Source organism: Phaseolus vulgaris, chromosome 1 (genome assembly GCF_000499845.2).
Source record: "Phaseolus vulgaris cultivar G19833 chromosome 1, P. vulgaris v2.0, whole genome shotgun sequence".
Classification (NCBI taxonomy): domain Eukaryota; kingdom Viridiplantae; phylum Streptophyta; class Magnoliopsida; order Fabales; family Fabaceae; genus Phaseolus; species Phaseolus vulgaris.
Window position 1 is genome coordinate 8,564,094 of NC_023759.2, and position 12,311 is coordinate 8,576,404.

The 12,311-nt window shown below is 30.1% G+C and overlaps 1 protein-coding gene across 1 annotated transcript; it reads right to left on the bottom strand.

Annotated features, from left to right (window-relative positions):
- Nucleotides 1-1,090: 1,090 nt before the first annotated feature.
- On the bottom strand, nucleotides 1,091-5,195 carry LOC137813480 (protein kinase STUNTED-like). Its single transcript, XM_068615771.1, has 10 exons — nucleotides 4,780-5,195; nucleotides 4,576-4,673; nucleotides 4,055-4,304; nucleotides 3,287-3,964; nucleotides 2,944-3,192; nucleotides 2,687-2,850; nucleotides 2,522-2,601; nucleotides 2,267-2,414; nucleotides 2,028-2,177; nucleotides 1,091-1,682 (listed from the first exon to the last, which is right to left on the bottom strand). The coding sequence occupies exons 1-10, from the start codon at nucleotides 4,946-4,948 to the stop codon at nucleotides 1,440-1,442; spliced, it is 2,229 nt and encodes a 742-aa protein (XP_068471872.1). The 5' UTR covers nucleotides 4,949-5,195; the 3' UTR covers nucleotides 1,091-1,439.
- Between the last annotated feature and the right edge of the window lie 7,116 nt (nucleotides 5,196-12,311).

The window sequence follows — 12,311 nt, forward strand, 5'->3', positions numbered from 1 at the left end:
TGTTTGAAAGATAATTAACTTGACTTATTATATGAATTAACTCTGTCATACTAGGAGAGATAATATTAAGATTATTTTATGCGCATAGCTGTATAGATTTCACAATAATATGATATGACAAGTGCAGATCTCTGAGTCTAAATCAACGCACAAGTCTTTCGAAAGTAGAGTCAAGTGTCTGTGTTGTGAGTCAATAGAAGTGTGATATATGAAATATGAATTATGAAATTTTCTTTAGACACATGATGGTTTGAGAACTTTTATGAGACTTGATACATTATGTTGATTATTTTGAAATTGAAATTATATAGATTTTTTTATATATATAACTAGCTTACCATGTGTTTTGTTTTGTGTTTTTTTCTTTATATGTGATGATCGTGTTTTACATGAGAGCAAATGAATAGAGGTCCTAGTGAGCATCTGGAGGATTGGATAGATTTAATTTGATTTTTTTTATTGTTTTTAAACTTTTGATGTATATATTAAATCTATATGAAGAGAAATATCTTTTTGAGATATGAATATGAGAAAATAGTATTTGTTTATATTTTAATTAGATATTATATACATAATATATTAGCAAATATGAGTAAAAATAGGATTGTTACATATTTTTTAAAGAGTAAAATCTATCTTACAATGTAGGTTGGCCATATCATATCACCAATATTTGTCTAAAAATATGATAAAATTATAATATACATTGACATAAGAGAATATGTGAAGGTTTTATCTAAAAGTATGATAAAATTATAATATAAAAGTAGGATACAAAATCCTTCTTATAAGAAGGTTTTATCTAAAAGTATGATAAAATTATAATATAAAAGTAGGATGCAAAATCCTTCTTACAGGATGGTATCAAAACTTATTCAATAAGAGTTAAATTCAAAATCCATACTTTAAAATAATATTAGTTCTGGCTTATTGTTGAATTTATTAAATTATCTATCATTAAATTGTTATGCGATAATTCACAAATATTAAATTCTGTAAAGTAAAAGTTTTAACTTAAAAGTGATTCTGCTGATAGAATTAGATAATCCATATTATAAGAAAAAAAAAAGGAAACAATGCAAACGCCACGTAAGAGAAATGATCATTAAATTTATTAAACTAAATACACGAGAACATTGAAGATACAACTTTTATTTTGGCACCAGAATACAGATGATATCAAGGGTTGAAAATGGCACCAAGTGTCCTAGACAATGAAGGAGAAAGGGTAACTAGCCTTACAATTACAAGGCATAGTGTCCTAGACAATGAAGGGAAGGAGGAGGGCACACACAAACAACCTCTCATCCTAAACCCATCTATAAACCTCCACAGCACATGCCAAAGATACAATGGAACATGCCACACACCAAAATTATCTACAAAGGATTTAGATTCAAAAACACAATCCTTGTTCTAGTAATTGCCTAGAACTTTGCTTAATCAAAGCTTGATGAACGGCTCCACCTCCCTCTCAAGTAGTCCTCCAATGACACGTTTTGCTCAACACTGCATATGGAGAGGGAATCATCCTCCACATCACGCAGAGCAAGGTTAAGGTGTGACTGCAGATTGGAAGGTGAGCAAGCTTCATCATCAAGCATTTCTGCTGCTTCCATAGCATGAACTTCTACTCTTGCCCTATTCACCACTTCACTATCACCTCCAAGGAGCTTTGAGATCTGTGCTCCAATGGAACAAATATCAGAATGAAATGTTCAATATGAAGATTAGGACTCTGATATTTCAACTCATCTTAGAAGTGCTTATTATCAAATCTATCCAAATACAGTCAAGTTCCACAAGAAAAAGTTATCCAATTGAAGCAAATAATTTTTTTGACATTTCTATGGTATAGGTAGGACTCCATTTAGGATATGCTTGAAGGAATTTCTCCATTTAAGTTTTTATAAAAGTCAAATTTATCTTTTTCTTCTAAGGAAAGTATGCAAAAACTCATCCAAACAAATTCATACTATCTCTGTTTCTATATATATGTATCAAATTATAAGTTGTAGATATCTCACAAGGGTCATTGGTGGTCTAGCTCTTGGAGCACGCCTGATACAAAGTGTAGCTGCCAAGACCATCCTTTCCATCTCTTCAGGATCATAGTTATCACCCAAACTGGGATCTAACAGTTGTAATACCTTCCCACTATTTAGAATTGGATTTGCCTGCAAAAAGTTATTTCTCCATTATTTACATGTGAATATGTAAGAGTGTAGCAGAGTAGGTGATAGACTATAATATTACAGAGACATACCCACATGACAAGGCTCTCTTGACCTTTGGGATAATCACTACTTATGGGCTTTCTTCCTGAAAGGAGCTCAAGAAGCACAACACCAAATGCATAGACATCAATCTTGTCGTTTACTTTGCCATACATGAAGTACTCAGGAGCCATGTAACTGCATAAATGAGTGGTTACATAATTTAGAAATTGGAACTATTTAAATGCAATTTCTGTCTGCAGAATGTGTTAATGTCCAGTTATGTGGGAACTGAAAGTACAAACCCAAAGGTTCCAGCAACATCTGTGCAGATTATATGTGATGATGAGGTTGATGCCCATTTAGCAAGTCCAAAGTCAGAGAGCTGTGTTAAAAATCAACAAAGCAGCATGAGGCCTAACATGTACAAATGATTCAAATGAAACTCAACCAGTAGAAGGATACATTACCTGGGGTTCAAAATCCTCAGATAACAAAACATTTGATGATTTTACATCGCGATGGATCACAGATTGGCCTTCATTATTATGGAGATAATCCAAAGCCTCAGCAACACCCATTGCCACCTTGTATCTCTCGGTCCAACCAAACACAAGTGGATTTTTCTTATTACCTATTTTGTAATGAAATGAAAAGAAGAAATTAGAGAGTTAACAAGGCCAAATGGGTTGAAAATAATTAACGGTGACAAAATAAAGCAGTGTACCATGGATGTTCTCTTCAAGGCTTCCTCTTGATAAGAAATCATAGACCAAGAGAAGATTACCATCCTCAAAGCAGAATCCAAGGAGGGAAATAATGTTTGTGTGATGCAAGGTTGTGATAATTTCTATTTCTAGAACAAACTCCTTCAGAACATCATCAGATGGCTTTAAGATCTTAACAGCAAGTTCCTTGCCATCAGGAAGGCAGCCTCTGTATACCTGACTACTTCCTCCTTTCCCAATCAAATTTTCTGAAATCACACAACAAACCATGTTAAAAATAAAACCTCTTTTTTTTGACAAATTGATCTTAAGTATCAAACAGGCACAAGATAAAATAAGCACCAGGCAAGAAATTTGATGTTGCCAATACAAGTTCTTGGTACTTAAACAATCTGCAACTGGATGAGTATTTCTCATGAAGGCCCTCCAATTCCTTAGGAATGCTTCTCGTGTTGTGGTCAGGCAAAGGGGCAGTCCCTATTTCAGCATCCACTGGAACAAGAGCACCACTCTTGCTATCTAGAGCCAAAAACTCATCCTTATTTGGGCCACAATAGTTTGTTTTTTGCACAAGATGCGCATCATATGAAAGATCTCTAGAAGGTAACTGCATTGCCCATTGTACTACAGAGATCTGGCGAAACGGCGATCTTTCAGAGCATTTTCTGTCAGATATAATTGTCCTATGAAGCAGTGGCCAACCTGGTTTAGAAGCAGAATCATTGGTCTGCACAGACACTATTGCCAAAGGGTTCTCATGACAAGCATCACCACAAGACTCTTCTTCTAAATGGTTACAACATAAACCAAACAGTGCTGGGTTTGAAGAACAAATAGAGCAACTCTTCTTCTCAATGAATTCTTTAGAATCCAGAAAAGCCTTAGCCAAACTGTGATCTGAAAATTGACCAGAACCCTTTTCCTGAATCCCGGTACCATCATCATCTAACACTTTTGAAGTCTTGCCAAGTGTCCTGTGAATCGAACAAAGCACCCCAGTTGTGGGGTTCTGATCAACTCCTGCAACAGACACATCCACTCAGAACTCTACACATCATGAGATTCACAATCTCACACCACAGCACAGAACAAGGAAAATTCAATAAAAACCTTTCATGTCGGCGAGAGTTGCGGGTGAACCATCTCTCTTGAACACAATTTTCCCATTATGAACAGCAAGAACCCAACAATCCTTTGGTAGCTTCCTAGCACAGTACCTTGCCACAGATATACATGGCCGAATCCTATGAAGCCCTTGAGGACTTCCAACAATGATGTGCGTTGCAGAATAAGCATTGGCTTCTCGAACCAGGATTTTCCTCACTGATGAACCCCGACATATTTTGAACTTAAGATCCACCTGAATAACAGTTTCCACAAAAAAAAAAATTAAAAATTACAATTCACATAATCAAATCAAGAATTACCCTCACCCTTTAGGCTAAAACTTCATTTGTCACTTGGGTTACAACTTTAAATGTGTCCCACATGACATAAAAATATGCAATGTTAAGAAGGTTTCTGTAGCCATTTTGATCACTATCAACAATAGGGACAAAACCACCGACACAATTTAAAACTCCGAGAACACGACTGAGAAAAAGTTTGAGAGAGATGCTGAGAAACACAACCTGTTTCAAATTGCAGAACCCTTCGTAGACAGCAAGCACAGAGTCAAACGCTTTGACAAGTGAAAACAAAGAAGATTTCCCATCTCGATTAACAATTTCTGCAGCAACCCATTTGACCAAAAAGAGAAAAATAAAAACTGTCAAACTCCATAAAACCCAAAATAGAAGAAAAAAACCATGGTGTGATGGGATGGTTATAGATACCATCATTCCCAAGAACATGAAGAGCAAGCACAACATCACAGGGCTGAGCCACTTTAAACAAAGCCCAAGTGAGCAACTCGGTGCTGTGTGAGTCCATCTTCACTCCGACGACCACCGTCCGGCCACCATGGCTGGGCTCCCCGGCAGCGGAAGTTGGCAGCATTTTCATGATTCAGTGCTTTACCGTTGTCCTTTTATTGTCGGTGATGGCATGAGTCATGAATGACACCAAAAGTTTGAAGGGGGCTTTGGAGGTTGGAACAAAGTTTAGTATGGTTTTGAAGCTCGTGCGTAAGTGTATGTGCGCACCAAAGTGGAAAACGAAAGGCGAAGAAATTATCAGTATTATTATTTACTATGTTATTGTGTTGTGCTTACTAATAATACTACTGCAACGGTGATGCTATGAGATACGTATTTTTAAGCATGGGATTGTGTGTTATTATGATTTAGTGCGCGGGTTTTTGACCACTGGGTCCCACCAGTAAATGACATCATTGGATCTAAATCTTTTTCATAAAAAATATAAAAGAGTTTGCATCGGGATTTGAAATCTACCACCACCTTGTGGTTCTTTTGGGTCAACGTGGAAAGGGATTGTTTTTCAGAAGTAGTAGAATTATACATAGTTACTTATGTTTTATTTTATAATTTTTTATATTTTTTTCATGAATTTTTTAAAGAATGAATTTTAAGTTTAATTTAATTTATAAAATTAAATTGGTCTATGAAATATTTTTATATTTAGTTATGTAAAATTTCATATTTATTGATAATTTTAATCGATAAATTTATTTATTTTCAAATGGAATATTATTATTTTAATGGATAGAGTGATTAGAGAGGCTATGTTTGATTTGGAAAATAAAATGAGTTTACGTAAGAGTTAGTTTTGCTTTCTGAAAGTTATGGCAATTGAATGTTTGGTGCATCACATAATTATTGTAAAGGTTAGCTTTTACATTTTCATTTAAATGAAATTAATTATTTTATTAATTACAACATTTAACTTAATTAAGTATTGTTTACACATGTACTCTCCATTAGAGGTAGCAATTTAATTTAGCCCACAGAATTTGATCTTGATCTACATGGCTGAAGGCTGAAAGAGTTTATAGATAAATGGTTCACATAAAAGAAACAATCATGATTGAAATCTTAAAAAAAGTCTTACAGAAAAGTATAAACCTATGCGTTTCAAAATAAAATTCTATAAAAAGTTAATAAAAAATCATTAAATTAAAATTAATTTTAAAATAAAATAATTAATTATTATATTAATCAAGTTAAATACTATTTTATAAATTAAAAAGTTATTAATTTTAAAATAATTTTATTATTAATAAAAAATTATAAATTAATATTTAATATTAATTATCAAAATTTTAGTTACTACTTTATATATTAAATTAATCTTTATAATAACTAATTTAAAATTTAAACTAGTTAATAATTAAAATTTTGTTAGTTATTGTTAAGTATCAATTTAAAAATTATTTTATAAATTTTTATTAATGATATAAAATATTTAATATATAAATAATTTTTATTTAAAAATAATATTTAATTTAGTCAATATAATAATTAATATTTTTTATCTAAAATTAATTATTAACTTAATCATTATAATAATTAATATTTTTTTATCTAAAATTAATTATTATTTAATAATTTTTTAATGAGTGAATATTTAAAAAATATTTACATTAAAGAAACCTTCATAAAGAAAAGGTTAATTTCTTTAAATATTTATAATATAATATAGTTTAAATTCTTAAGATTTGCATGGTAGTTTAATATAACTTAATTACAATTCTCAGACTTACAAAGAAAAAAAAACTTCATAACTCTCTTATCAATCATTGAATACAAAATTCTTTATACCTTTTTCCAACTTTAACACAAGACTTTGGTATTTGTGAAAATAAAAAAGTCAACATTCGCATTGCATCTTACAATAATACACAATATTTATTATATGTTTTCAAATAAATAAAATATTAAATCCCATATGATATTAATTAAAATAGAAAATTTATTAATATATATATATATATATATATTGTAAAAAAATCAAACAATGAAAATCAATTATATTAAAATTAAACCTTATTTTAATTATAGCTAATTATTATTATTATAAATTTTCAAACTAATATTTTATAATGATTGTGTTAATTATGTTATAACAAAAAAAATCATCTTCAACACTTTGTCTATTCATAAATGAATATAAATGCATTAAATACACTTCACGCAACATTAAATGTTTATATCTTTTTAAGCAATATCATTTACTTTAGTGAAAGGGTTTTCAACCAAATTTAAGTAAAGCATAGGACTCTATGAGACCGATAGTCATTTCAAAGTTCACAGGGACATGTCAGACTGTACATTGGTGTGAAGTAGTTTTAGTAGTGCATCCTTCGAGAGATCTTTGACATTGACTTGTGTTTTGTGATATCTTCTTGGTAGACGTAAATTTGAGATCATTCTCTGAAACACAGAATAAGTTCATAAAGATTTTGTTGGGTACAACCTTAACTTAAAATATTGTGTTCATGCATATCGTCTTATGATACTTTCGCTCATTAAATGAAGTAAAAGGAACATATGTGTTGTATCGTCTATCAAACGAAGCATATTACATCTTACATGATCTGTCTTTTATAAAATTTGCGTCTAACAAAAGAAGTGTTTTCATGATTAATGTTTTCTTGCTTAACAACACTTAATTAATATTTTAGGGTATGTTGGATAATATTCTAACACATAGAAACATAGTACTCTAGGCTAAGACGAGTATTCTTTGGAATGCAACCACTCCTAACTAAGACGAGTATTATTTAGAACACAATCACTCCTAGTTAAGACGAAATTTTCTTTGGAACATAGTCACTTCTAACTAAGACAAACAAGGTTTGTATAGAAATTTGATCACACAATTGCTTATTAGAGAAGGGTAACATCTTAACGACATATAAAAAAGCTTAATCACTCTACTAGTTTGTTATTTGAAAACAAATAGTGTTCTTATGACTATTTGGTCACTTGGAGCTTTTCAACCATGAAACTAGTAGCATTTTTGTACTTCTAATTACTTGTCTCACACTTTCTTCAACTTGAAAGATTCATTTAGATACTATGTTGGGAAAGGAGTCATTGCACATTTTTTTCTACTCATTGAGATCTTAAGAGATGTCTTCCTCTTCTTCTTATGTTTGGCCATGTTCAAACGTTGAAATGCATTAAATACACTTCTAACAATATTTAATGTTTATCTTTTCTTCAAGCAATGTCCTAATACTAGTGCGACTAGCTGAACCTAGGTCAGAGGTTGTACACAACCAATAGTCCTTCCAGATTTGAAAAAAGGTGTGTCAGGGTAGTTGTTATGTGGAACAACACTTTAGACATGTCTTCCAAGAGATCTTTGATGCTGACGAAAGTGTTTGAAAAAAAAATTGTGAGAAGAAAATGTAACATCCCTATATTTTCCCACATCTAAAAAAAATATAATATGTATAAAATATTAAAATGAATATATAAACATAATACAAAAAAAATGTCCACGACTCTTTCTTAACATGTGTTCAAAACATATCTCACTTCATAAGAATTTAAATATTTACAAAAAACATTAAAACAAATGTTCAAGAAATAAAATATTTTCATCATCCAACTTTTCACTGAGGAGTTCTATCACCTGTAACATCATCTGCTCTGCTCCCGTGTAAATACACGATCATCACAGATAAAGAAACAACATAAACAAATAACAGGGTAAGCTAGCTATATAAAACAAAATTCTATAAAATCTCAATTTTCAATTAATAAACATAAATCGTCAAGTCTCATACAAATTCTCACATCATCAAGTGTCTATTAAAATTCAATATTCATCGTTCATATGTCAGACTTCCATTGACTCATATAACATAGACACTTGACTCTACTTCCGGAAGACTCGTGTATTGAAATTAGAAACCTGAGACCTGCACCTGTCATACTACTCGCTGTGAATCCACACAGCCATGCGCATAAACATCTCAATATCTCATCATCTCGTATGACAGGGTAAATTCATATGACATGAAAGACCAGATTATATTTCAAACCGCAGACAAAGTCATATGAACCTCCATCGACTCTCACCAACTGAATAACTTCATCTATGTGATTCCATTATATCAGTAGAGTCAGGATGTCTCATTACGGGCTTGACAGTTCAATACACCCTTATAACAATCTCAACACGGTATTTTCTTTCCTGAAAATACTATGTCTTGATCTTACTTTCACATCATTGCACACTTCATTTAACACATCAATACACCATTCAATCATAACATATAATTTAAACTTTCTAACAATCCAAATATATCCAAAAAGTTATTTAACAATAATAATCCAAAATAAACTATGCTAAAATAATAATAATAGTAATGTCTATATGTGTATACATAATTGAATTGATCAAAAATAATTTAGTGTGAGCTAAATGACACCAAAGTGCATCCAGTACTTTTGGATTTATCGAAAATATTTTATTTTAATCTAAATTACACCAGAGAGCACCCTGAAATTTGGATTGAACGAAAATAGTTTAGTTTGATCTAAATGACACCAGAGAGTACCCAGTAAATTTGGATTGAACGAAAATAGTTTAGTTTGATCTAAATGACACTAGAGAGTACCCAGTAAATTTGGATTGAACAAAGATAGTTTAGTTTGATCTAAATGACACCAGGGAGTACCAAGTAAATTTGGATTGAACGAAAATAGTTTAGTTTGATCTAAATAACACCAGAGAGCACCTAAGAAATTTGGATTGAACGAAAAGAGTTTAGTTTGATCTAAATAATACCAGAGAGCACCCAAAAATAACAAAGTTCATGTTATAGCTGAAAATTTCTCTCAATCCACATCAAACCATCCAATACTCAACAACATTAAAATTGTATAACAACAACCATATATCAAATTTCACATTTAAATCTCAGTCAATTTCTAATATATTTAAAACAAACAATCCTGGAAGAAAGTTTAAGACTGGTGACCACGTCACCCCCCACATCTAGAACTTCTAGCCTAGTGTTCTATTAGAAGTTAAGGCTAGCTTCCCTTACCTGAAATTTAGCAGATACTCGCTAAGAGCTTAAAGGTAACTTAACATGCACCACAAAGTCCTAATAAAAAATCTAACTATATCATTAGGATCCTGAGCTAACAAAGATTAACCCTAAAGCTAAAAGGGTCACATGAAAAGCAGAGACAAAAACAACCTAACAAGTTCAAAATTTGACTCAAATAGAAGAGCAAAAATGAACTGACTCTATCAGAGATTCTGATCGGGCAGTCTTGTAGTACTCACTGACAGGAGTCTGATGGTGGACTCTGATCGTCGAACTAATGATCGAGAAAGTCAGAATCTTATAGAGAAGGGAGAGGAAAGGAAAAAGAACTTTATAGAGAGATGGTGGTTCTTTTTAAAATGAAACCTGAATAATAGAATTTCTATTTATATGCTCTTTTAAATTTAATAATAAAATATTTAAGTGTCATTTTAATTTTACCACTTCTACTCTAAGACTATTTTTCTCAATCCTTACAGAAAACATTCTATATAAATTTATATATATATATATATATATATATATATATTCTAGAAGAATGTTAGTTTAATAGTTATGTTTGTATTTGTCAAACGCTAGTATTTTTCATTTTTTGATGTTTAAAAAGAAGTTTGAATATGAGAGACTAAACATGCTTTATACTTTATTGTTTACCACTTAATCAAAATAAATAGAGTTTAATGAATATTTTTTCTAATAAAAACTAACTTTAGGAGGAAAAGAATATCAGAGTCAATAGTTCAGAAATTAACTCCCTTATTTATTTTTTATTTTTTATATTTCTATACAATTCCCTTCGGGTAGCAAAGAAGCTAAGACTTTTTACAAAGTAGTTGCAAGGGGAGCAAAAGAAAATATATCAAACACATCAAGTAAAGTGAGAGGAAAAAATATTGAGTAAAATGAGCAAACCAGGAATTAATTAATCATTTCATATTAATCTCAAACGTATAAATTAATATAAAAAATAGTAATTAAAAACCAAATAAAGATGTAACAAAAAAGTGTATAATTTTTTGGTTTTTATTTTTATTTTTCTCTCCAAAAGATATATTAAAAGATATATTGAGCTTCCATTTAAATGATGAAATAAGCCAACTAGTATGTGCCACCAAAACGATTAATTGAGGGGTTATACCAAAAAAAATAAAAATTCAGAGATTAAATAGCTAGTACTCATATCTTTTAGAGATAAAAATAGTTCTTCACTCGTTTCTCATATTTTGATTCCATTCTCCCAAAGTTGATAAGGACCTTCATTTTGGAACTTAAGGTTCTATTCTATGTATTTCTTCCAAGTTTCCCTTGGTTTCTCTTTTCATAAAAAAGTACTTTAATAAAAACTATCCAAACATAGATCAACTTAAATTAATCTTACTTTTCATTAAAAGTTACAACGTTAAGTTCAAGTAAACTTTACTTTGTTTTTTACTATAATCCGAACACACTCCTTTCTTCAACTCATTAAAAACAAACTCTTGCAAAAAAAAGTTGGTAGCAACAATTCTTTAATCGTTAAAAAAATGAAGATTTTTTTTTCTATCTATTTAGGCGTGCATGCCCTGTTAAGTATGAGAAAAAATAAAAAGGAAAAATAATGGCGTAACAAAAAAAAAAGATAAAAAGAAATTTAAAAAATTAAGGGAGAATATATAATTTCAAAAAAAGAAAACGATTGTAAATGAATTATCTCTACATGTATTTCACAAAAGTAATTTCATATTTTTTTCATAAAGAAAAACTTTGAACTTCTTTTTGGGCGAAATGCATGCATAATTGCATATGCAAAGATCACGGAACTTTCTTCTGTCAAATTAAAGCTATTTTTGTTGGAATTACTTTTACTATGTTTTCCTTCTGATGTCAAGAACATCACACTTTAATTTGCTTTGTTTTCAATCTTTTATGTTAACATCTACATATCAATCTATATCAAAGTTTGCTTTTGAATAAATACGCATGATGTGCATCTTTTTGTTTTAATCAAATTCTGAGCTGTAAAGGCACAAAAAATATAGAGATTGGTTACCTTCTCTTAATGCTACATTATTCAATTTTATTATAAATCAATGAAAGATGTGTATATAATTTGGAATGAAAAATTATTGAAAGAAAATTATTAGATAAAAATTAATCTTAAAGATAAAAAATAATTAGTTATTAACCAAATTAAATATTATTTTAGAAATTAAAAATATTATTGATATTTAAAGTAATTTTTATTATTAATAAATAGTTTTTAAATTGATATTTAATTAGATACCAAAGTTTTAACTACCAACTTTAAAATCTAAAGTAGTTGGTAACTACTTAGATGTTAGAAACTAGTTTATAAATTTTATTAATAATATAAATTACTTTATATACTAATAATTTTTTAATTATAAAATAATATAT